Source organism: Canis lupus, chromosome 13 (genome assembly GCF_011100685.1).
Source record: "Canis lupus familiaris isolate Mischka breed German Shepherd chromosome 13, alternate assembly UU_Cfam_GSD_1.0, whole genome shotgun sequence".
NCBI classification, from domain to species: domain Eukaryota; kingdom Metazoa; phylum Chordata; class Mammalia; order Carnivora; family Canidae; genus Canis; species Canis lupus.
In genome coordinates this window covers 60,038,879-60,065,661 of record NC_049234.1, presented here as the reverse complement: position 1 = coordinate 60,065,661, position 26,783 = coordinate 60,038,879, and the positions used below count along the sequence as shown (strand labels likewise).

The 26,783-nt window shown below is 36.7% G+C and overlaps 1 protein-coding gene across 4 annotated transcripts in view; it reads right to left on the bottom strand.

The window, feature by feature from the left end:
* Positions 1-26,181, bottom strand: part of LOC119874464 (UDP-glucuronosyltransferase 2A3-like) — a 34,687-nt gene extending 8,506 nt beyond the window's left edge. The window contains exons 1-5 of one of the 4 annotated variants that reach the window (XM_038556232.1): positions 25,497-26,181; positions 12,213-12,753; positions 5,335-5,483; positions 2,535-2,666; positions 107-194 (exon numbers count right to left, since the gene is read on the bottom strand). In XM_038556232.1, coding sequence (XP_038412160.1) covers positions 107-194; positions 2,535-2,666; positions 5,335-5,483; positions 12,213-12,699 — 856 coding nt within the window. In that variant the 5' untranslated portion in view covers positions 12,700-12,753; positions 25,497-26,181. Of the gene's footprint in view, positions 1-106; positions 195-2,534; positions 2,667-5,334; positions 5,484-12,212; positions 13,091-25,496 lie in introns of those variants that run through there. The other 3 variants (XM_038556231.1, XM_038556233.1, XM_038556230.1) reach the window with 3 other exon arrangements.
* Between the last annotated feature and the right edge of the window lie 602 nt (positions 26,182-26,783).

Genomic DNA, 26,783 nt, shown 5'->3' with positions numbered 1-26,783 from the left:
ACGTGACATTTTATCTATTAAATATTCATTGAATGTATTTGCTGCTAAACAGCCACTTTACTTGCCCATTATCCAACTGTACAGGTTTTCTTCCCCTCAGTCTTACCAAGAAGATCATTCTGGGGTATCCAGTCATAGAGCCGAGTATTGGTTCCCAACGTGGCTGGTTTGTTTCCTTTGTATCTCCATAAAACCTGTCAAAGACAGTGCTTTAATTTTGCAAGTAAAAACGCACAGTGAAGGCATCTTAGGGCTGTAGAATTATTTGTAAGTTAGGTAGCCCACCACTACTTTATGTGATAGTGAGAGAAGTGGACATAAGGGGTCGTTTGCAAACACAGAGATATAGGAGGACTGTTTACATTAACCCTGTCAAAGGGGGTTTGTACTAATAGTTTATTAAGTATAGTTTCATCATTTTTGCATTTCTCACTTAAAAGTTTTGAGGTGTGACATTATAAGTGAAGAGATATTAAAAAAATAAAAAGACTAGTTTAATCAGAGCATGGGGGTTTTTAAATAGCATTGAAATGAACATGAAAACTGGTAATTTATTAATGTCATAAGGACATCTTAACTCTCATGTTTCAAACATAATGTTTTCCAAAAATATACTTAGCTTTAAGTGTTTATTGTATGCTTGTTGAATGAGTGTATGCTTCTTCCCTGCTTCCCTCTCTTCTTCCTTCCATCCCTCTTCCTTCCTTCCTTCCTTCCTTCCTTCCTTCCTTCCTTCCTTCCTTCCTTCCTTCCTTCCTTTTCTCCTCCTTCTTCTTCTTTTCCTTCTTCTTCTTCTTCTTCTTCTTCTTCTTCTTCTTCTTCTTCTTCTTCTTCTTCTTCTTCTTCTTCCTTCTTCTCTCTCCCTCTCCCTCTCCCTCTCCCTCTCTCCCCTTCTGTAGTGTTTGAGGGAGGAAGAGCTGGAGGTTTGCTTTCTTTCACTATTTAATGAAGTATCTTGTTAAGATGTTATCCTTTTCTTACATACTTGTTGCAGAGTAACAAGCTCTGTAAAACTAAGTTCAGATTAAATATTAATAGATGGTGAACTCTTTTTTTTTTTTTAAGTTTTTAGTTTATTCAACAATTCAGTACCTCATCCAGTAGTCATCATGATAAGTGCATGCCTTAATCCCCACCACCTATTTAACCCATCCCCCCATCCACCTCTCCTCTGGTAGCCATCAGTTTGTTCTCTATAAGAGTTTGTTTCTTGGTTTCTCTGTCTGTCTGTCTCTCTCACTCTTTTGCCCCATGTTCATTGGTTTTGTTTCTTAAATTCCACATACAAGTGAAATCATATGATATTTGTCTTTCTTTGACTTATTTTGCCTAGCATTATATTCTCTGGCAACTCTCATGTCTTTACAAACGGCAAGATTTCATTCTCTTGTATGGCTGAAAAAAATATTCCATTGTATATGTATAGCACATCTTTTTTTTTCAATTTTTATTTACATTTAGTTAGTTAACAGGCAGTGTAATGTTGGTTACAGGAGTATTATTGAGTGATTCATCACTTACATAACACCATGTCTTCTTTAGCCATTCATCTGTCCATGGACACTTGGGTTGCTTCCATAACTTGGCTATTGTAAAGCTGCTATAAACACCTAGGTATGTACCCCTTTGAATTAGTCTTTTGGCATTCTTTTGGTAAATACCCGGTAGCATGATTATTGGATCATAGTATAGTTCTATTTTTAACTTTTTGAGGAACCTTTATACTGTTTTCCAGAGTGACTGCACCAGTTTCCATTCCTGCCAGCCATGCAAAAGAGTGCATTTTTCTCCACATCCTTGGGTGGCAAAAAGTGCAGAAATAAATAGCAAAGACTTAACAGCCCTAATTAGTAATGCTTACCATTATGGAGGTTTATATATTTTAACTAATATACAAACATAAAAAGTCCTAGGGTATGTCACGAAGAGGAATCTATAAAAAGTAGAAATCTAGAACTATAATGACAACAAACTTCAAGTTAATTGAATATAATAAATCAGTAAATATATATTGTTCAATAATAATATTAGGATTTTTAACTGTTTTTAACTGTAGAAATTTCAAATTAGAAAGATTAGGCTTCTACTTTTAAACCAACTAGATATTGATATAGTCTCAGTAAAACCTCAAAATATAAAGTATATCCTTGAGCATAATTCCTGTCTATTCTAATGTACACCATCACTCTTTTCCTGGACCTGGAGCTAACACACTTGAGACTTTGGGGAATAGTCAGTGCAGGTCATAAGATATCAAATAGTAAAAGATTTTTGGGATCTTAACATTGTCATCTCCACTTCACTGAAAATAAATGATTGTATGAAAAGATGTATTTCCATAGTAATGCAGAGACTTACTAAGAAAATAATTAAATGTGCCCCAATATACTATTTAATGTTTTAAGAAATTTTTACTTGAAGGTGGTACCAGTTATGCTCAGTGTTTCAGAGTTGATCTAGAAAGAGTCCTATTCATTACACTTTCTATCCAATTGGCAGAGTGGCTATCCACCAGGCCCCAAAGTTGTACTAACCTTCTGTGGAATCTGGGCAAGAGCCGAGGCAATGAGATTGGCCTTTTCATCTGTGAGATTTTTGACCATTGACCCCAGAGAAAACACCACAACACCATCTTCACCTGAACTTCGGACAAATTCCTCTATTCCCTACAGTGATAAAATTATCTTTATTATAAATCTGCAGGATCACAGGGGAAGATTTCACTTATACTTCTAAAATAGATATCAAGAGAAGTATCCGAGATGTTAGACTGGTTCTACTCTCTGCCACAGAGAACAATCTAGCATCTTTAAGAGGAAATAGGTTTCTGAAAACTATCAGAAACTGAACCATTATACAAAGTGAATAGGCAATAAGAGACATCTCTTCCCATGGCTCATGGAACTCTTATGCTCAAGGCTTAATTTTATGAACCAGCAGAGATATTTGAAAACTCAAAAATATTCCATGTAAGAAGCCTACAAAAGGGTCCTAACTAGACTTTTAAAACGTGCATGTCAGTTTACCTGCGTTAAATTGTTAATAAGTCAATCTAACTCTCTATTAGGACTTCAGGATAATTTTCTCATGTTTATTCTTTGATGAATTGGAGTAAAAATGATTTTTTTTAGAATTGACAATATAGTAATACAGTTTAAAAGTTAAAAAACTGTTGTTGTTGTTGTTTTAAATGAGGATAACATTTATGAGACAGTGCTTCTCTACCTTCTCACAAATAGCTGATACACCCTTAATTTGAACCTTAGCACATTGGTTAATATAAACTCCTATACAAATAAAACCCTCTGGTCACTACTTAGAGTTATGCAAGTTGGGTACTGCAAAGTCTCTTTGAGGTCTTTTGATTTGTGATACATGTGATTATCAACATGTATAGATCTGTCGTGCTTTCCCTGTGTTAGTATTATTGGCTTCGGTGTGATATTTCTCAATATATTTATTGAATTTCTCAATTATATTTATTTATTTCTCAATGCATTTCTCAATTCAAGGCTGTTAAAATTACTAGGGAAAGGATGATGTTATACATGAAAGTGGACTGCTATTTTAGCTTAGATAATATTGGGAGAATATCTCTGAAGTCCCAGGAGTTGGCATTTTGCCATTTTGATTTGCCTCCCTGAAACAGTGATTGAATATATATATATATATACACAAACACACACACACAAAATATATATATATATATAGCAGTTAGATTTGGATTCTTGATTTGGCTGGCTTTCATTGCTTTCTTCCTGTGTATGCAATCCCTGGCACAACTTTTTCATCAGAGATATAAGCTATGTTGGTGTTCATATTGCCCAAATGTTTGTATTAGCAATTGAGTTTGGAATGGAATAATCCACCCCCCGTTGTAAAACGTGTCTGAGTTGTTTTGTAAAATTGTGCATATGAAAAGTAAAGATGGCATGATGAATATAATAGTGTGGCATGAGGTATTGTCTTGTGAGCCAAGGAATATGTTTTGTCTCTTTCCATACTTTTCTTTGATATTGGTTTTTTATTATCTGCTATAATAACACTTAATAGAGCTTACGTGCAGCCATAACTTGACTGGTAATAAAAGCATATTCAGAATCCTAAAATAAAATTTAAACCTAAATGTATATCTTACCCAAAATAGAAATCAAGAACCTCCTGAGAACACTATTCAACCTCAATCTTCTACAGAGGTTAAGTTCACTCACCTACATCCTAAGCAAATGAGTCTCTACCTCTTCAATCCCTTGATAAAGGTAGTTATTGATAAAGATAGTTAAATACAATATTTTTATTATGTTTATCTATTATTCTCTATTACTTCTCATATTGTCTTCTTCCAACATTTTTGACTGTCCACATTTATTTGTTGATAACTTTGGATTGTGGTATACAATTTTCCTTTTCGTTTCAGAAAAACCTGACAACATGGTCCTAAAGAATAAATTCAGTTTGGGGGCACCTGTGTGGCTCATTGGTTAAGCATTTACCTTTGGCTCATATCGTGATCACGGGGCCCTGGGATTGAGTCCCGCATCAGGTTCCCTGTAGGGAGCCTGCTTCTCCCTCTGCCTATGTCTCTGCCTCTCTCTGTGGGTTTCTCATGAATAAATAACATTAAAAACAAAGAATGAATTCAGTGTTTCTGTCTTTTAGTTCTATGACTTCTTTATTTCAATGACTCCTAATCTGTTTCGAATGCTCTCTGCTAAAACCTAGACCTTGTATGATCCAAATGGTTACTAGAAATATCCACCTGAAAATTCTTTTGAGTCTTTAAAGTGAATTGGTCCAAAACTGAATTCATCATTGTCATCGCAAAAAAAATTTTTTTTCCATGAATTCTTTTTTTATCTTGGTAGAGATCACTTTTCTTCAAGAAGTGCTACCTGTGTCCATGTCTTCTGTCAACACTTTCTTCTTACTGACAAAACTCTGGGATCTACCTGAGGGTTCTCATGAAATCATTATCATTCAGCCAGTTATTAACAGTCCCAATTCATAACTCCATCATAGTTAGAAAGTTAGGAAGACTATCGCAAACTTTTGGGGTATTTCCAAAGCTTTAGTTTACTGTTACATCAATTCAGTACCCAAACTGTAGACACACTGCTATTTTAACTTGCCGCTTGAATTATTTCTTTCTTCAGCCAAAATATCAACGTGAAGTCTAAAAAGGTAATATCAATCATAAGAGACCTTTATGTTTTGCAAAATAGATTAGGAACAAAAAAACAGCATATGTCTGTTATCAAGGAAGTATACTTTAAAGAAAACTCAGCATTATATATCATAAGATACGAAAGAAATCCTCCAATGTAATAGACCTACCTTAGGTAATGGCTTGGCAGGTTTACAGTGCAACCCTCCTACAAACTCAAAATTAGGTAAGTATGGGCGAGGAAATTCAAAATCCCAATATGTTCGGATTAACCAAATTTCTGCTTTCCCCATAATCTCACATAATGTAGTGGGTCTTCCTGGAGAAAAAAAAAAAGTCGAGTAAAGGTTACCAGTATATATATTTGTTGGAATACAATCTACACTAATTTACTGACAGGCTAATAAGGAAAAAGATAAGTCTATGTCTCCTAGATTATTTATCACATTGAGATGTTAAAAGGAAGGGAAAATTAAAATGATAAGGAGGGAAAGAGAAAGAAAAGGAAGGAAGAAAGGAAAAGAAAGAGGGATAGAGATGAAGAGAGGGAGGAAGGAAGGTAGAGAAGAGAGGGAGAGAGGGAGGGAATAAAGAGGAAGTAAGAAAGAGAAGGATGAGAAATGAGAAGGAGGGTGGGTCAGAGGATATTTAGGTAGGGAAAGTAATGTGCAAGTGTACTTTCACAAAAACAAATTCAATAAAAAATTTAACCACAACTCCATGATAAATTTAATACTTCTTGCTTCTCTCCAGTTAAATGGCAGGTGATAGATTAGCCCCATTGTATCAACACAAATTCCCTCTCAATGTTTTTTTAACTTCCAATTCAGATTGTTTCTCTACCTCCCAGCCAGTTATAGTCTCTGGTTCACTCATAATGATAAAGAATCCCACCAGTATTTGTTTACTTTACCTTCCTGAATCAAATCCCATCACTGTCCACCACAATTGATTTGCCAATATTTCATTAGTAGGAATTTTCTGAACAATTCGTACCCAATATAACCCCCTTCGGAATGTGAAATATACATGTACATATCATCAACATCACACAGTTATTTCGGTGTTACCTTTAAAAGATGTTTTTTGAAAGGAAGATATTGAGTATTAATTTTAGAAGATTGTAAAGGGGAGGAATGATTATTTGCAAGTTACAAAATCAGCCATATGTGGAAACCAAGAAAAACCCATGTTTTCCATTTAAACAAATAAAAATTCATATGAGAATTTCCTTTCTAAAAGATCATAACCAAAATTGGTGATCATATATAACACAGACAGGAGAGCCTCTTTTTAGTCATTGCTTTGTGGTGTTTGAATTTATGTCTGATGTTATATAGTCAAATGTCTTAATTTGATAATGAAGAAGAATTTCTCAAGGACATTCAACTTGAAAACACCAGAGATTGGATAAACACACCACTTCACAGGTTCCACGTCAAAATATTTCTGTACATTAGAGGTCTTGTTCAATGTATGATGTCATGTCTTGATTATCACCTCCTTAGGTGAAATTATTGCATATAACTTATAGGCCACATTTTGAGAAGTACCTAACTTAAATATTTGCTAGAATTCTTTATTTGAAGCAGTGGTGCACAGTTACAAATACAGAATCAAACAAAAGTAAAAAGAATAAAATTAAACAAAAGCATGCAAATATTGGCACATAATTTCATAACACATTCTGAATGTTATATTGAGGAATTGTAAAACAAAAATATAGAATTAAAATTAACCACCAAATTCTTCCTATAATTAAATGATTCACACACACTGAGTTAGGAACAGAGTGCAGAATTACATAAATGAGCTGTTAAATTGGAGTTACTATGTAAATACTGCTAATGTTTGAATAGAGTGTTATAAACCTACATGATGAGTCTACTAAGGTGGCTTTTAATTTCAAAGAGTCTGAATTCATAGCAAAATGTCTTACTATAAGCAAGATAAATAGAAGAGAATTTCAGTGGACAGTTACCAGTCTCTCAGAGAGAAGTCATATTAGCTGGGTTGATACCTAGAGACAGCTTTTCTAGGCTAAGATTATTAATTTCTCTTTGAAAACAAGTGAGGAAAAAAACATTATTTCTGGATCACTGTTTAAAAAAGTAATACTTTACTTATTTAGACCAGTTTCTGGATCACAGTAGAATTGAGAGAAAGGTGGAGATATATATATATCATGAGAAACCCAGAGAGAAAGGCAGAGACACAGGCAGAGGGAGAAGCAAGCTCCCTGCAGGGAGTCTGATGTGGGCCTCAGTCCCAGGACCCTGCAATCATGACCTGAGCCAAAGGCAGAGGCTCAACCATTGGGCCACCCAGGTGCCCCAAGGCGGATATATTTCGCATGCTCTCGCCTTCACACATGCATAGACTCTCCATTATTAATATCCGCAAACATCGTGGTACATCGGGTATAAGTTCATTACTTAATGAACTTACACTGGCACATTCTAATTATCTAAAGTCAGTAGTTTACATTATAGTACACTCCTGGTATTGTTCGTTCTATGAGACTGGACACAGGTAGGATGATATCTATCTGACTATCCATCATTCTGGTAACAGAGTATTTTCACTTGCCCTAAAAGTCCTTGTGTTCTCCCTTTTCATCCCTCTTCCCCCACCCCCTCTCACTCCTAGAAAACACTGATGGTTTATTGTCTCCTTAGTTTTGCCTTTCCCACGATGTCATATAGTTGGACTTCTACAATATTTATCCTTTAAGGTGGCATTCTTTGACCTAGTAATATGCATTTTAGGATTCTCAGTGTCTTTTTCTGGTGTGATAGCTCATTTCTTTTTAGTATTGAATAACATTTAATTATCTAGATCTACCTGTTTCTCCATTCACCTACTGGAGAACAGCTTGGTTGCTTCCATGTTTGGGCAAATATGAATAAAGCTGCTATAAATATCCATGCCTCATTTTTGTACAGACAAAAGTTTTCAGCTTATTTGGGTACATGCCAAGGAGTATGATAGTATGGTAAGAGTATGCTCAGTTTTGTAAGAAACCATCAAAATGTCTTCCAAAGTGGCTATAGCATTTTGCATTCCCACTAGCAATAAATGAGAATTCCTGTTCCACAACTGGCCAGATTTTGGTATTTGTCACTATTCTGCATTTTGGCCACTCTAACAGATGTGTAGTGCTGTATCATTATTTTAATTTGCATTCACCTCATGACACATGATATGGAGCATCTTTTTACATATTTGTTTGCCAACTGTGTATCTTCTTTGTTGAGGTTTCTGCTTCGCTTCATTTTTAATTGTGTTGTATGTCTCCTTATGGCTTTCTAAGAGTTTAATATATACATAAATATTTTGAGAGGGATCAGAGAGAGAGGGAGAAAGGGAATCTTAAGGAAGTTCAATCTCCATGCCCAGTGTGGAGCCAGACTCAGGGCTCAAGCTCACAACCCTGAGATCATGACCTGAGTTGTAATCAAGAGTTGGATGCTTAACCAACTGAGCCATGCAGGGGCTCCTATAAAATATTTTAGATAACATTCTTTATCAGGTATGTTCTCTCAATCAGTGTCTTATTGTTTCATTCTCTTGAAATTGTCTTTTACAGAGCAGAAGTTTTTAATTTTAATGAAGTCTGACATATTCATTATTTCTATTTTGTGCCTTTGGTGTTGTGTACAAATGCTCATTGCCATGTCCAAGATCATCTAGGTTTTTTTCTAGGTTATCTTCCAGGAGTTTTATAGTTTTGCATTTTACATTTAGATCTATGATTTATTTTTAGTTAAATTTTGTGAAGGGAGTAAGTCCTGTACTTGTGTTCTTTTTTTGCATGTGGATGTCCAATTGCTTCCAGCATCATTTCTTAAAAGACTATCCATTGTACCACATTTGTTTCCTTGTCAAATATCACTGGACTACCTTGGTTGGGTCTATCTCTGGTCTCTGTATTATTTCCTTTTCTGGTCTTATTCCTTTAGTTAGGAACCTTCAGTATTGTGTTGAAAAGGTGTGGAGAGAGATATATTTTTATGTCTGTGTAAATTAGTTGAAAATCCCCAAGTCAACTGATGGGCTTAAAACGTATTTGCAAGACATATTATAGAAAAAAAAGACTTAAATTCCCTAAAATATTAGTTGTAGGTCAGTCAGATAAATAGACTCAAAGAAAATAGACATGGAGCAGTGGGACTAAAATGCCCTGTTAACAGATAAACTACAAATTTACATAATGTTTGTTGAAGTATAAATTTTTTAGGAAGCTCTGAGATTATCTGGTAGGGGAAAATGTATATAGCTTATACCTTATTTATACTATTGCTTTTATACAACAGGTGACAAATACAAGAATGTTCATAACAGCAGCATTACATAAAACACTTTACACAGCCAGATGTCCATTCATAGATTGGCATGGTGTAGTTACACAATAAAACACTATATAGAGAGCTTTTTAAAAAAGAGAGAAAATACATGATTCCATCACCAAAGGATATTGAGCATAAATAGCAAACTGTATTTGTACACTATTCAAAAAACTAAACAATAAAGTTTTGAAAGAATCACATATAGATAGCAGATGTTAAATGTTCAAAATGTTCACCAGAGTCAGGTTTATAGTTTCCACTATAAAAAACATGTTTCTAAGATACTGACAACAATCTATTTCCTAACTTACTTATAGAGTAAACAAAAGTTTATTATTTCTTTCAATGGTACACTTACATTTTACATATTCTTTTGTTGGTATGATATTTTCTAAAATCTGAAAGTAGATGCATAATATTTTGAAATATATATAAAATATTTTTATGTCTGCATAAATTAGTTGAAAATTTCCACATCAATTGATTGGGCTTAAAATATATTTGTACACATATTATAGAAAAAAGGCTTAAATTCCCTAAAATGTTCTTCCAGGTACTAAGATAAACAGGCTTGAGGAAAATGGAATAATTTTTATCAACCTCAAAAAAGATCTCAGGATAAGGGCTAAATGATTCAGCAATTTTAGAGAACATTGTGGCAAGGATATAAGTGCAATAAATTTAGGACAACTTTTTTTGTAATACCAGAGTTGGAACAACCCAAGTAGCTATCATGACTAGACTAGTTCAATGATTTTTACATCCATTAAAACTAATACTATAAGTGAATGTAAAGAATAATGTAAATTTTAAAATATTCTGCAGAAAGATATCAAATCTAGATTCAGTGAAAAGAAAGGCAAAAATGAATATTTAGTCATCCTTCCTAATGACAAAGAAGAAAGAAAAGATGTATTTAATAAATATTTATGTTTAATGAAGCACAGATAATATCTTGATATAAAGACCAGAATAGTTAAGAGTGCTTATGTAGAGAAATACGAAGCCAATTATTATTCATTATATATATTTTTGTTCTGTTTAAATTTTTCAGCCATTTTATTAGTTATTTTTATTATGAGATTGACAAGGAAGCTTTGGTCATGGTATATTCAGAATTTCCTGATAAAGAATATGAGAGAATGCAGGATTGAAAATCAACAAAAGTACATACAACAAACAAACAAGCCTACTAAAGATGACAGAGTTAAACATTTGCCATAGATCCTAAGGATTACATCTATTCCATAATATTTATACAGAGAATCCTATAACTTTCCCCTCTTTATGCATAATATGACAAATGGACTAAAAATTCATCGATAGCCCTGGAAAAGTTTCTCTTATTAACAGAACATATTTATTTTTCTATATCTTGCATTTATTTATGAGAATAGAATTGAGACCAAAATCCTGTCTTCTTTACTTTAAATCCATAGAACCCAACACACTACCTACACCCACGTTGTGCTTCCTGGTTCTCAAATTATTTGCAGTGAAATCAGCACAGTATAAACTTAAATCATGTATAAAGCTAAGGAGTTCTAAAATTTATTCCTTTGAATATATTGTTTGTGAAACAAGGTATGTATTGGAAAGTCAGTGTTCCAGACTGACTTGTGTTCCTCTAACATTCATGTTGAAATCTAATCATATTTTTGAATTAGATACCTTAAAGAAGTAATTATATTAGAATGAGGTCCTAAGAGTGGGCCTTAATCCAATATCCCAGAGAAACCAGACTTGGCAACACCAAGATTCTCAAAAATAGTTGGGAGTGGAAGCCAACCTCAGTTGATGGAATCAAATGAGAGCCAAACATATGAAAATTGCAAAGCAAAACCATTCCTTATAAGAAAAAGCAATCAGATAAAATAGAATATGTGTCATTAGTAACTTAAAAAGGGCTATCTTTCAACAACTCAAGCTATTAACTTTTTTAGTTTTCCATTTAATTTTTCTAGTTTCTGTGTAGTACTCCCTTAAGGAGTATAAAGCTTCTAGAAAACTTTTCAGTATGACCAGCTATGATGAAACAGTTCACGTAAGACTAATGAAGTTTCATTCCGTGTTTAAAAAAAAAAAAAAAAAAAAAAAGAGAGAGAGATGAATGGCAAAGACTCTGGCCCAACAGGAGAGAATAATATACATTTTAAATGTAATAATTAATGAGTCTCAAAATTTGTGGGTCAAAATTCAGACAAAGGAAATTATATATGCCAAAGTTAATCCGTTGTTAATACAGTTCAGGCTTCAGTTTGTTGCCACAGTCAGGCAAAAGGATTATCTTACTTTTACAACAAATATTACACTTCTTTAACCAATAAAATGTCAAATCTCTTCCATTATGAAAACTCAGTATACAAGACTCATTTGCGATATCCTATATCTGATAAAAAAATTATACCTTCCGTTAGACTGACATTTATTAGTGTTTTATATTTTGTTTTGATAACAATCTATTAAGTATCACGGTACCTTACAAACTGGTTAGATGACTGTAAAGACAGGGTAACCATTCCAAGATATTTCTTGCCTCGTCCTCCCAATTGATTGTGGATAACAGTTCATTGCTATCACTTATAAAGGTTTATGTGGAATTGAAACTTTTAAAAATATACTCTTCATTTTCCTAGACTTTTTTTAAACCACCTAAGTTTCTTTACACAACTACTTTAGAATGAAAAGCAATCACTTACCTAATACTTCACTGTAAAACTGGTCCCAAAATGGATTGTCATGTTGGTGGATCCAGAACTTAAAGAAAATGGAGTACATTAAATTTTTTACCCTTTGCAGAAAAGTCATTCTGTCTGTTAGTGCCGCCATGGTAACAGGAACATAGGAAAGTGGAGCTGGAAGCTTCCCACAGTATTTTTCCACAGTGTCACCAATAGAGAACCTTACCGTATACACAAAAGGGACCCCCAGTAGTTCAGCAATCAGCTCTCCACAGGGTAATGCAGGGTCTATGACCATTACATTGTAGTTAGCTTCCCGGAGTTTCTTCATGATTGACTGGTTGTAAACTACAGTCTCACACAGTTTGAAATTTCCATCATCTTGAAATAAGAATTCGTCCAGTTTTAATGCTGACTGCCAGTGTGACAATGTTGGCATAACATTAGTAGCTATGTCTAAAAAATGATCTAGCGACTTTTCAGCAGCCTCTCTGTCGTGTGGCATGGGGATCACCTCAAATTTCAGTGTGGAAGGCTTGTTGTAGTCAATGATGAAACTCTGTGGAGACACCAACACAGTCACCTCATGGCCCCTTTCTGTGAGTTTCTCCAGAATAATCTTTATATTGAGCCAAGGGCTCATGTCACAGGGCCACACCAGGACCTTCCCACAGAATCCACAGCCAGTGTAGCAGAGCTGCAGCAGCACAATTGCTGAAATCCATTTTGTAGACATCATGACAGTAGGTTCCTTACACACTGCTCTACAGAAGTTAAATGTTTACTGGGCACAGAGTGAAGAGGCAATTTAGATACAGATCAAGTTAAAAATTAATTTCTAGAGTTAAGAAATGACACTATGTGACAGCACTTTGTCGTTGTTGACGAGGCACAGTCTTATAGAGTATTTGTCTAAAAGGAGATATGAAATATTTAAATATGTTAGAGGAAATGGCTGCAGTATTTTAGGAGTTCATTTTAAATATATTAAAACAAAAAATGATATATTTTAATTGACAATTTTTAAATATAAAAGAATAATCCATTTAAGCAAGTCTAGTAGATAATATAGTACATCTTATGGAACATGATGATTGATAATTTGGGAAACAAAAATGTAAGCCTTGACATAAAATTGGTTACATGCTAGTATATGAGTAAGATGCATACATCACATAGTCACAAGAGGAATGTGCTAAATAGTAGATTAAAGTACAGCATTTCAGGGCCTCAGAAGATGCTGTCACTCTAATGTGAAAAAAAATCACACAAAGCTGCAAGATGGAGGGTGCATTTCACCTGAGCCCAGAAGCAAACGTGACAGAAGGAGGGTTCTGAAGGTGAATTGAAGAAAAGGAAAAAAAGAATGCTGATATGGGAATCATGACCATTTATGTGTAGAGTTATCAGTTCAGTATGTTTAGAGTGAAAGCCAACATAGGACAGTGCACACAAGGAAAATACTATTTAAGACAGGACACTTTGGAGAGCCTTGGATCTTGTACTTTGGGTTCCATTTTAATTTCCATTAAAGAAGTCTACTCAGATTTGCAACTGAGATTCAGAACATGATCATAGGTGTCCTATAATGAAACTATTCTAGCTTATAAATAGGATTTGAGGGATGCCTGGGTGGCTCAGTGGTTGAGTGTCTGCCTTTAACTCAGGTCATAATCCCAGGGTTCCAGGATCGGGTCTCACATTGGGTCCCCATGGAAAGCTTACTTCTCCCTCTGCCTGTGTCTCTGCCTCTCTTTATATATCTGTCATGAATCAATAAAGTAAAATTATTAAAATTAAATAAATAAATAAATAAATAGGATTTGAATGTTATAGAAAAAATACATGTGTAAGGGGCTAAAAGTAAATATTAGGAAAACAAAATCTGATGTGAATACCAGGGAGAATATAATTTTGGTTCATGAAAGGAAAGCATAGAATGATGCCTTATAGTTCAGGAGAAGTGAGAAATGGTTGGTAATTAAAAAACAAAGAAGTTCTCAGTTTATAGTTTGAGCAACCAGAGTATGATAATGACAGGCAAAACCATGAGGCACTAAATGAATAGTGTCTGTGGAAAGATTTGTGACCTGTAGTGTGTGTGAGTTAATAACTGGACATGTCTGTGGAAATATTGACTTGACGTAAACACCAAAATCTCAACGGAGGGGTAATATTTAGAAATATACATGTTATGTTCAGTTGTCCATCTATATTTTCTTTTTTTGTACATTTTTTAAATTTAAATTCAGTTTGCCAACATATAGTATAATACCCAGTGCTCATCCCATCAAGTACCCTCCTCAGTGCTCCATCCCCCCACCCACCTCCCCTTCCTTAACCCTTTGTTTCCCAGAGTTAGGGGTCTCTCATGGTTTGTCTCCCTCTCTAATTTTTCCCACTCAGTTCCCCATATGATGAAACCATATGATGAAACTATATGATGATTGTCCATCTATATTTAACCCAATTTGAATTCCTTTACAAATCCTTTAATACTTCATACTCTCCCAAAGCAATTTTTAGCACACCGTGTATACCAGATTCTGTACTATGCACAGGGCATAAACAAGAAAAATCATTTCCAGTTCAAAATGACTTCACAGGTTGCTGCAAAAATGTCAGTTCAACCAATACTTATTCTACACACAGGAGGGAGATGGATCTTAGATGGTTAGAAGGAATTAGGGAGGGCAAGCCCATAAAGGAGGTTGCTTAGTGGAAGAAGAGAATGATGATATAATGCTTTAGCTAAGTCTTTAAGAGTGGTATTTACAGGTTGAAGAGTATCACTTGGAAGTAACAGAGAATACTAATGTATCTCTGTTCCAAGAAGTATGACATGGTTTTATCAATGTTATATTCAATTACAAAATTATATCAAAATATTTGACAGGGACATATTGAAATTTCAAATCCCTTGAGAGTTTTTCTGTTGTGTTAAAGAGAAGATCCAAAGCAGAATTGTTTAAAAGATGCAAAGATAAATCTAGGGTCAAATCGCCAATCAACCCTGCACAATTAGAATTTGTGTATAAGGAAACAACATCTCATGACTGCAAACCAGCAAAACCAACAGAAACCCCAAATATTAACACAGTAATTTTAAACATTATTATTTAAATGAAATATATAAAATTATGTTGTTCAATATGTTTGAGTATGAACGCAGAAACTGAAAACATTAGCAAGGAACAAGAGATGAAAAAGAATAATTGTGATAATTTGCTAAAGAGCCAAAGAGAATTTCTAGAAATTATAAATTCAACGAATGAAATCAAAGGAGTAGACACAGCTATTGAAATAAACAGTAACCCAGAAGAGAAATCAAAGACATGATATATAATTAAGTTCTGAATAAAAAACGTGGAATAGAAAATATGATAGACTGGTCAAGAAACATGGAGAATAAACTCAGATAACCAAATCTAGTTGTTGGGTTTGACCAACTTGGTGTCTCCTCTCTCAACTCCCTTTCTGCTGTTTAAAGCTGGCCCCTTTTCCTACAACTGGCCTGCATGACTAATTCCTATATTAAAGTTCTTTCAACCAAATCCCCCAGTTTCTTTTAAGTTTTTAATAATCATTTTAGATTTATGAAAATTACAAATGAATTATAAAGACTTCTGTATACCCTGCAGGGATTATTAGTGTGGTGTTTGCCTAATAGTGATTTACCACTTTTGTTATTCTTCTGCAGTTGTTAATTGGAATTTTACGGTAAAAGGTCGCAAAAATATGCATAAACATATGGTTACTGTGATTTGCATAGTCTCATGGCATCTTCTTAGAAGATATTTATTAATTACATAAGGAGGCTCCTGGCAGACACCATCTTAACTAAGTGATCAGAATTATTGTCACTAAGATTAATCTATCCATATTATGTGCCTCCTGATGTGCCACACAGTGAAGGACACAAGATTGCTTCTATAGCATTCTTACCAAAGATGTATAACCTCACTTTAGTATGAGAAAATATCAGAAAAACCCAAATTAAAGGAGTGTCTAAAAATAGCAACCAGACAATACTCTTCTTAAATAAGAGTTAAGGAAAGACTGTGGCAACTGTCACAACTTGAAAAGAGTGAGGACACTAGGCAAGATAATTCAAGAAGGGAACCTAGATCGTGTATCAGAAAGAAAAAAGAACACTAGCAGGATAATTGACAACATCTGAATAAGGATTCCTACTTTTGAACATTTTATTATTTATGTAAAAATGTTAATATTGAAAACCTAGTGAATTAAAATTTTTTCATTCTTTTTGTTTTTTTTCTTTCTGTTTTTTATTGGAATTCAAGAAACTGATTGTTTATTATTTATTTACTTTATCAGTATAAGATATACATTTATTTTATTTTATATATTTTACTCAATTATTATCATTATTTAATTTATTGTTCAAAGCGTCCCAGATTTTGGAAACTTTTTTATATATTGGTTCCTATATCCTTTTGGTATGACTCCATTCTTTTATTTTAATTTTTTTAAGGTTGTATTTATTTATTTGAGAGAGTGAAGCAAGAGCAGAGGGAGGAGCAGAGGGACAAGCATACTCCCTGCTGAGAAAGGAACCCAACTTGGGGGTCCATCCCAGGACCTGAGATCATGACTACCTAAGCTGAAATCAGGCCCTTAACTGACTGAGCCACTTAGGCGCCCAAAATGTACTCAATTTCTTTTAAAAAAGAAAGAAAACTTAGATATTTTATTCTTATAGCATTAGTTACAGAATATATCTTTTTATCTCAAAGAGAAAAATTCTGGGGGGGCAGGGCAAGATAGTGGAGGAGTAGGGGTCCTCACCTCACCTGGCCCCAAGAACTCACCTAGATAACTTTCAAACTACCCTGAAAACATACAAATTCGACCTGAGATTTACAGAGAGAACAGCTGGAACACTACAGAGAGAAGGGTTTTCACTTCTAACAAGGTAGGAAGGCAGAAAAAAATAAAGCAAAAAAGAACCAGTGGGGGAGGCCCCGCGGGGAGCCGGGCTGAGGCCCAGGGAGAGCCCCCAGGACGGAGAGCCCCGCCCGGAGCAGCGGGAACCTCACCGACCCCCCGATTCCTCCGCGGAGAAGCGCTCGCAGGGACCTCGGGCAGGACCGGGAGGGGCCGCGGGGCCTCCAGGCTCCCAGGGTCACTCACGGAGGAGGGGGCCCGGGGAGAGGCTGCACCCCGCGGCCGAGCTGGGAGAGGGCGGGGACTGGGGGGGCCTCGGGGAGAAGCCGGGGTCGGGCGGGGCTGGGGGGGGTGCTGCACCTGCTGCCTTCGGGAGCCGCGGCCCGGGGAGCATGATACCAGCAGCACAGGCCCCAACCCAGGGCGCCGGGGCACGGCAGGGCTCCTGCTCCCCCTGGGACAGGCAGAGGCGGGGAGGGCCCAGGACAGCGAGGAGGCTCCTGCCCCGGGGCCCCCAGCTGTGCAGGGCAGCGCCCCCCGCCCCGGGAGCACCCAGGCCCCTGCGGACCGGGAGACTGCGGTGGTTCCTGGGGAGCTGACTCCAGGGCTGGGGACCTGGCCACCGCCAGTGGTGATGTCCCTCCTGGGGTCACCCTGAGCCTGGGGGGGTGGTGGGCGCCAGGGAACAGGGGCCTCACGGGGTGAACAGCTCCCACTGGGCCGTGCACTTGGCGGGGGGTGGGGGGGCAGCCCCCCCAGGTGCACACACCTGAGAACCAGCACAGCAGCACCTGCCCCAGAAGACCAGCTGGAGGACAGGGCAAGAGCAAGTTCTGCACTGAGCAGCACTGGGAAGCGCCAGGGGAAGTCGAGGGATTTACAGTATATAGAACCAGAGAGTACCCCCTCTTTTATATTTTTTCTTCCTTTTTCCGTACAACTCGTTTTTAAATCAGACTGTAAATTTCCAATGTTTTTTTTTTCTTTTTTCCCACCTTAACTACAATAGTTTACCACTTCTTCATTTTAAAGATTCTGCCTTTTTGATATTCATATTTCTACAATTACAGGCCCTGGACATATTTTCCATTTCTAGATTCCCTTTAACACACTCAACTTAATTTTGGGAGATATGCAAGATATTTTTTTTGTTTTGTTTTGTGATTTTTGTTTTCTCTGCCTCATTTTGTTCTATAATGACAGAAGTTAATACCTTCTAAAACATGACCAGCATGCACCCAGAACCAGGGGGTAAACCGTGCTGGTTCATTCTGTGACATTCCTCATTCCCATTCTGCCCCCCTCTTTTATCTCATTTATGTTTTGGCAGTCAATGTTGGGGTCTTCTACAAGTATTTCTGGTTTATATAAATTTGGGACTGACCATCTTCAAATATACAGACTTAATACACTCAGAAAAAAGAGGATTACCTTCTAGAACCCCTCATGTAGACTACATTCTCCTTCCAATATAACTTTGTCACCACCACCATCTCCCAGACCCTCCTTTTTTTCTTCTAATTTTTTTTCTTCTTTCTTTTTTTTTTTCTCTTCTTCTTTGGGATTACTTGGTCTTTTATTTTTTACTACTTTGTTTTAAAATTTGTTTTTCACTTTAGTGCTCCTGTTCTTATTTTGTTCTGATCTTTGTTTTCAATTTCTGGTCTCTGACCTCGGCAGAATCATCTAGGATGAAATTTACTTACATCGTGGTTGATATTCTTAACGCACCCCGCTCATACCACCACTCTGCAATAAGCAAAATGACTAAAAAGAAAAACCCACCACAAAAGGAAGAATCAGAAACAGTACTATCTGCCACAGAGTTACAGAATTTGGATTATAATTCGATGTCAGAAAGCAATTCAGAAGCACAATTATAAAACTACTGGTAGCTCTGGAAAAAAAAAAAACATAAAGGAATCAAGAGATTCATGACTGCAGAATTTAGATCTAATAAGGCCAAAATTAACAACAAATTAAATGAGATGCAATCCAAACTGGAGGTCCTAACGACAAGGGTTAATGAGGTAGAAGAATGAGTGAATGACATAGAAGACAAATTGATGGCAAGGGAGAAGCTGACAATTAAAAGACCATGAAAAAAGTTAAGGGAAATAAATGATAACCTCAGAAGGAAAAATCTACATATAATTGGGATTCCAGAAAGTGCCGAGAGGGACAGAGGGACATAAAGCATATTTGAACAAATCATAGCTGAGAACTTCCCTAATTCGGTAGGGAAACAGGCAATCAGATCCCAGAGATAGAGAGGTCCCCCCCTAATATCAATAAAAACCGTTCAACACCTCGACATTTAATAGTGAAACTTGCAAATTCCAAAGATAAAGATAAAATCCTTAAAGCAGCAAGAGACAAGAGATCCCTAACTTATATGGGGAGAACTATTAGATTAACAGCAGACCTCTCCACAGAGACCTGGCAGGCCAGAAAGGGCTGGCAGGATATAGTTAGGGTCCTAAATGAGAAGAACCTGCAGCCAAGAATACTTTATCCAGCAAGGCTCTCATTCAGAATAGAAGGAGAGATAAAGAGCTTCCAAGATAGGCAGAAACTGAAAGAATATGACACCAAACTGGCTCTGCAAGAAATATTAATGGGGACTCAGTAAAAGAAAGAGGAAGCCCAAAGAAATAACCCACAAAAACAGGCACTGAATAGGTATTATGATGACACTAAATTCATATCTTTCAATAGTAACTGTGAACGTGAATGGCTAAATGATTCCATCAGAAGACACAGGGTGTCAGACTGGATAAAAAAGCAAGACCCATCTTGCTGTCTATAAGAGACTCATTTTAGACCTAAGGACACCTGCAGCCTAAAAATGAAAGGTTGGAGAACCATTTACCATTTACCATTCAAATGGTCCTCAAAAGAAAGCTGGGGTAGCAATCCTCATATCAGATAAGTGAAAGTTTATTCCAAAGACTGTAGTAAGAGAGAAAGAGGGATACTATATCACATGTAAAGGATCTATCCAACAAGAGGATCTAACAATCATGAATATTTATGCCGCTAATGTAGGAGCTGCAAAGTATATCAATCAATTAATAACCAAAGTAAAGACATACTTAGATAATAATACACTAATATTGGGAGACTTCAACACATTGCTTTCTGCAAATGACAGATATTCTAACACAACATCTCCAAAGAAACAAGGGCTTTAAATGATATACTGGGCCAGATGAATTTTACAGATATTTACAAAGCTTTGCATCTGAACGCAACTGAATACACATTCTTCTCAAGTGCACATGGAATTTTCTCCAGAATAGACCACATGTTGGGTCACAAATCAAGTCTCAACCGATACCAAAAGATTGGGATCGCCCCTGCATATTTTCAGACCACAATGCTTTGAAACTTGAACTCAATCACAAAAAGAAATTTGGAAGAAACTCACACACGTGCAGGTTAAAGAATATCCTGCTAAAAGATGAATGGGTCAACCAGGAAATTAAAGAAGAATTAAAAAGATTCATGGAAACTAATGAAAATGAAGATACAACCATTCAAAATCTCCGGGATAGAGCAAAAGCAGTCCTAATAGGTAAATACATGCAATACAAGCATTCCTTAAAAAGTTGGGAAAAAAACTCAAACACACAAACTACCATCACACCTAAAGGAACTGGAGAAAGAACAGCAAATAAAACCTACACCCAGCAGAAGAGAGTTAATAAAGATTCAAGAAGAACTCAATAAAATAGAGACCAGAAGAACTGTAGAACAGATCAACAAAACCAGGAGTTGGTTCTTTGTAAGAATTAATATGAGAAAGGGAGACAGAACATAAAGACTCCTAACTCTGGGAAACGAACTAGGGGTGGTGGAAGAGGAGGAGGGCGGGGGGTGGGGGTGAATGGGTGATGGGCACTGAGGAGGGCACTTGACGGGATGAGCACTGGGTATTATTCTGTATGTTGGCAAATTGAACACCAATGAACACCAAGAAAAAATAAATTTATTATAAAAAAAATTAATAAGATAGATAAACCCTTAGCCAACCTTATTAAAAACAAAAGAGAAAAGACTCAAATTAATAAAATCATGAATGAATTAGGAGAAATCACAACAAATACCAAGGAAATACAAAACATATGATGAGTAGCTATACGCCAATAAATTAAGTGATCTAGAAGAAATAGACACATTTCTGAAAAACCACAAACTACTTAAACTGTAATAGGAAGAAATAAAAACCTGAAGAGGCTGATAACCAAGAAGGAAATTGAAGCAGTCATCAAAAACCTCCCAAGACACAAAAGTCCAGGGCCAGATGGCTTCTCAGAGGAATACTATCAAACGTTTAAATAAGAAACAATACCTATTCTACTAAAGTTCTGGAAAGATGGAAAGGGATGGAATACTTCCAAACTTGTTTTATGAGGACAGCATTACCTTAATTCCAAAACCAAAGACCCCACCAAAAAGGAGAATTATAGACCAATATTCCTGATGAACATAGATGCAAAAATTCTCACCAAGATACTAGCCAATAGGATCCAACAATACATTAAGAAGATTATTCACCATGACCAAGTAGGATTTATCCCCAGGATGCAAGGCTGGTTGAACATTCATAAAACAATCAACATGATAGACCATATCAATGAGGAAAAAAAAAAAAAACAAGAACCATATGATCCTCTCAATAGATGCAGAGAAAGCATTTGACAAAATACAGCATCCATTCCTGATCAAAAGTCTTCAGAATGTAGGGATAGAGGGAACATTCCTCAGCATCTTAAAAGCCATCTACAAAAAGCCCACAGCAAATATCATTCTGAATAGGGAAACACTGGAAGCCTTTCCCCTAATATCAGGAACAAGACGGGGATGTCCACTCTCACCACTGCTATTCAACATAGTACTGAAATCCTAGCCTCAGCAATCAGACAACAAAAAGACATCAAAGGCATTCAAATTGGCAAAGAAGAAGCCATACTCTCCCTCTTCGCAGATGACATGATACTGCACATAAAAAACCCAAAAGACTCCACCCCAAGATTGCGAGAACTCATATAGCAATTTGGTAGTGTGGCAAGATACAAAATAAATGCCCAGAAATTAGTGGCATTTCTATACACTGATTGAAGAAAGAGAAATTAAGGAATCAATCCCATTTACAATTGCATCCAAAAGCTTAGGATACATAGAAATAAGCCTATCCAAAAAGATAAAGGATCTGTACCTGAAAAACTACAGAACACTTATGAAAGAAATTGAGGAAGACACAAAGAAATGGAAAAATATTCAATGCTTATAGATTTGAAGAATTAATATTGTGAAAATGTCTATGCTACCCAGGGAAATTTACACATTTAATGCAATCCCTATCAAAATACCATGGACTTTTTTCAGAGTTGGAACAAAAAAATCTTAAATTTGTGTGGAATCAGAAAAGACCCTGAATAGCCAGGGGAATATTGAGAAAGAAAACCGGAGCCAGGGGTATCACAATGCCGGTTTTCAAGCTGTGATCCTCAAGACAGTGTGGTACTGGCACAAAAACAGACATATATCAATGGAACAGAATAGAGAATCCAGAAATGGGCCCTCAACTCTATTGTCAACTACTATTCGACAAAGCAGGAAAGACTATCCACTGGAAAAAGGACAGTCTCTTCAATACATGGTGCTGGGAAAATTGGACAGCCACGTGCAGAAGAATGAAACTAGACAATTCTCTTACACCACACACAAAGATAAACTCAAAATGGATGAAATATCTAAATGTGAGACAAGAATCCATCAAAATCCTGGAGGAGAACACAGGCAATACACTCTTTGAACTTGGCCACAGCAACTTCTTGCAAGATACCTCTACGAAGGCAAGGGAAACAAAAGCAACAAACAAAATGAACTATAGGGACTTAATAAGGATAAAAAGCTTCTGCACAGCAACAGAAACAATCAACAAAACTAAAAGACAACCTACAAAATGTGAAAAGACATTTGCAAATGACATACCAGACAAAGGGCTAGTATCCAAGATCTACAAAGAACTTATCAAACTCAACATCCAAGAAATGTCAACCCAATAATGAAATGGCCAGAAGACATGAACAGAAATTTCACCAAAGAAGCCATAGACATGGCCAACAAGCACATTAGAAAATGCTCTGCATCACTTGCCATCAGGGAAACACAAATCAAAACCACAATGAGATACTACCTCACACCAGTGAGAATGGGGAAAATTAACAAGACAGGAAACAACAAATGTTGGAGAAGATGTGGAGAAGGGGAACCCTCTTGCACTGTTGGTAGGAATGTGGACTGGTGCAGCCACTCTGGAAAACTGTGTGGAGGTTCCTCAAAGAGTTAAAAATAGACCTGCCCTACGACCCAGCAATTGCCCTGCTGGGGATTTACCCCAAAGATAAAGATGCAGTGAAATGCCCGGACACCTGCACCCCGATGTTTATAGCAGCAATGGCCACAATAGCCAAACCATGGAGCCTTGCTGTCCTCCAAAAGATGAATGGATAAAGAAGACATAGTCTATATATACAATGGAATATTCCTCAGCCATTAGAAATGATAAATACCCATGATTTATTTCAACAAGGATGGAAATGGAGGTTATTATGCTGAGTAAAGTAAGTCAATCAGAGAAGGACAATCATTATATGGTTTCATTCATTTGGGGAATATAAAAATAGTGAAAGGGATTAAAGGAGAAAAGAGATAAAATGAGTGGGAAAAATCAGAGATGGTGACAGAACATGAGAGACTCCAAATTCTGGGAAATGATCAAGGGGAAGTGGAAGGGGTGGTGGGTGGGGGGTGACTGGGTGAAAGTAGGTGAGGGAGACACTTGACAGGATGAGTACTGGGTGTTATAGAATATGTTGGCAAACTGAACTACAATAAAAAATATACAAAAAAATTTTAAAAAGGAAGTATTACACCGCCAAAAATAATATTTCTATGAATCTGACCAGTCTAGATTCCTCTAGAACTGGTATCATACAGTATTTGTCTTTTTGTAAATGGCCCATTTCACTCAGCATAATGTCTTAAGGTTCATTCATGATGGCACATGTTAAAATTTTCTTCTGAGTATTATTCCATTGTGTGCATATACGGCATTTCATCGACTGATCTCTTCATCAACGGACACTTGGGTTGTTTCTACCTTGTGGCTCTTGTGAATAGCGATGTCAGGAAGATGGGTGTCCTAATTTCAATTCTTTTTTGATATGGACCTATAAGTCTTATTGCTGGACCAAATGGTAATTCTATTTATACCTTTTCAGGAGCCTCCATCCCCTTTTCATCAGTGTTATTTATAATAGATCTAATCCCTCTTTCCTTTGGAGTATACAATTGATATGAGATTGATTTCCTTTATCAGTATATTTGTACAAATGAGTGTGCGTTTCTATGTGGATGTGTGTGTTTGTATGTACAAGCAAGAAACAAAGGAGAGCCAGTATGCAGTGTCAAGGAGGAAATGCTCTTAGATGTGTTGGATTATACCTGGATTCTTTATAATGTTATCATGACTAACATAGATTCCTGAAAGGAGGCCACACAGCAGGATATGAACTCACCTTTACTTCTTTATTATTATAGTCCTATTAAACTACTTGTGTTTAGTCTAGGCAGGTTTTCTGAAAAGTTGCTTTTCTTTAGTCATTGGTATTTTATCTCTTTGACTGTGAGCACCAAAAAAAATCATATTGTGATTGAGATGACGTTATATCCTTTTTCTCTTAGCTTCATCATCTATACCTAACCTTAAACTTTGTCAGCATTTCCCAAGCTCTCCTCTTAAAACGCTCTTTAAGGATTAGAGGTTAAGATGTGCTGTCGTACATGAATCTGGTTCTACTTTTGGAATTTGCATAAAGTAGCTCTGGATTCCTACTGATACTCCAGAAATATATAGTAACTTACTTCAATGACCATATTTTTGTCTTCCTTAAGTATGACATCTTTTGCCCTGAAATCATATTATGTAATTGGTGTCTCATTAGAATGTGCTATGCATTAGTGGCAGTGAGGGGAGGGGCCCTGGTCATCCCCACAGTGAGTGCCCAGGGTAGCACTTGCACCACAGTGGCAGAGGTACAGCAGGGCTTAGCAGAGATGTGGTCACCCTCCTGAGTAGCTCAATTCAGACTATATAAAGCTCTTGGCAAAGCCGTGTTCTACTGGAATTGTTTTGTAATTATTCTGGCTTGTAGTCCCGGATCCTTGCCAATTTAAGAATATTTACTACTTTGTATGCTAGAATAATTCCTCATTGCTCAACGCACTCTCCTACCAAAAGAGGGAAAGAAGAAACAAAGAAAGAAGAGAAAGAAATAGAAAGGAGCCAAAATTTCCTGGATATCTTATCAAAACTACACTTACCTTTTTGGTTTCGTTTCGTTTCCTTTTGGTCTCTCTGTTTTAAATTCATTATTTCTTATTTTCTCTCTGGAAAATAATGATTAATCCTTCCAATACAAAGAGTATGCTTTCTCATTCTTTCTCATTGTTCTATAGCTTCTCTAAAAGCTTTTTAAAAAAATAGAATAAAGAAAAAGTTTTCAAATGTTGACCTTGTGGACTGTATGGTGTCCAGAGACTTCTTCAAAAGTAAAATTCTACCCAGGGGTGCCTGGGTGGTTCAGTCATTTAAGTGTTCCAGTCCCAATTTCAGCACAGGTCATGATCTCAGTGTTGTGAGGTCATTCCCCCCAGTAGGATCCTACCCTCAGCAGGAAGTCTGATTGGGATTCTCTCTTCCTCATTGTGTCTCTGCCCACCCCCTGCTTAAATACACACATACATACATACAATCGTTTTAAAAAGTATAATTCCACCCTAATGATATTAGATTCACATTAGTTTCCATTTGTAGGTTATACTTCTTGGGAGCGTTTTGTATTAGCAACGGACCACAGGATTCTACCTGACCTTATAATTTAAGCATTCCATAGTATTTGTGAGCTTGAGAGATCACTTCATATTTTCATTCCATCATTTGACTTATAAAAGACAATTTCCGTTGAGGTTGTACAAAGTCACCTTCCTAGGCACAGGGAGAATTAAGATTTCATGCTACCAATTAAAGACATGACTGAGGAGAGCCTGGGTGGCTCAATGGGTTAAGCGTCTGCCTTTGGCTCAGGTCATAATCCCAGGCTCCTGGGATTGAGTCCAGCATCAGGCTCCTTGCTCAGCAGGGAGCCTGCTTCTCCCTCTCCCTTGGCCTGCTGCTCCCCATGCTTGGGCGCGCTCTCTCTCTCTCTCTCTCTCTCTCTCTCTCAAATAAATAAGTAAAATATTTAAATAGAAAAAGAATAAAAACCATGACTTCCCTAAGACTTCACTGTCTTAGGTTGATCCCAACTCCTCTCATTAAATGTTTGGAAACAAAAGTCAAAATAAAGCACGTAGAGCACGTATTTTCACTCTCTCCATGAATGTCATTTGATCAGTTAATTCTGACCGAATAAGAGCTACTAGGAGGGAGGGAGAGGAAGTCCTCCACGGTGTTTCTCAAACGCGTGGCCTGCAGAGAACCGGAGCCTGTACACTAGAGGTATTCTCAGGAGCTCAGCCACAGCTCACGCAGGGTCCGACAGCGTCGGCAGGAATGACCTTGAACTCTGATCCTTGTCGTTTTGTCATGAGGTTCTCGTTTAAAGACGC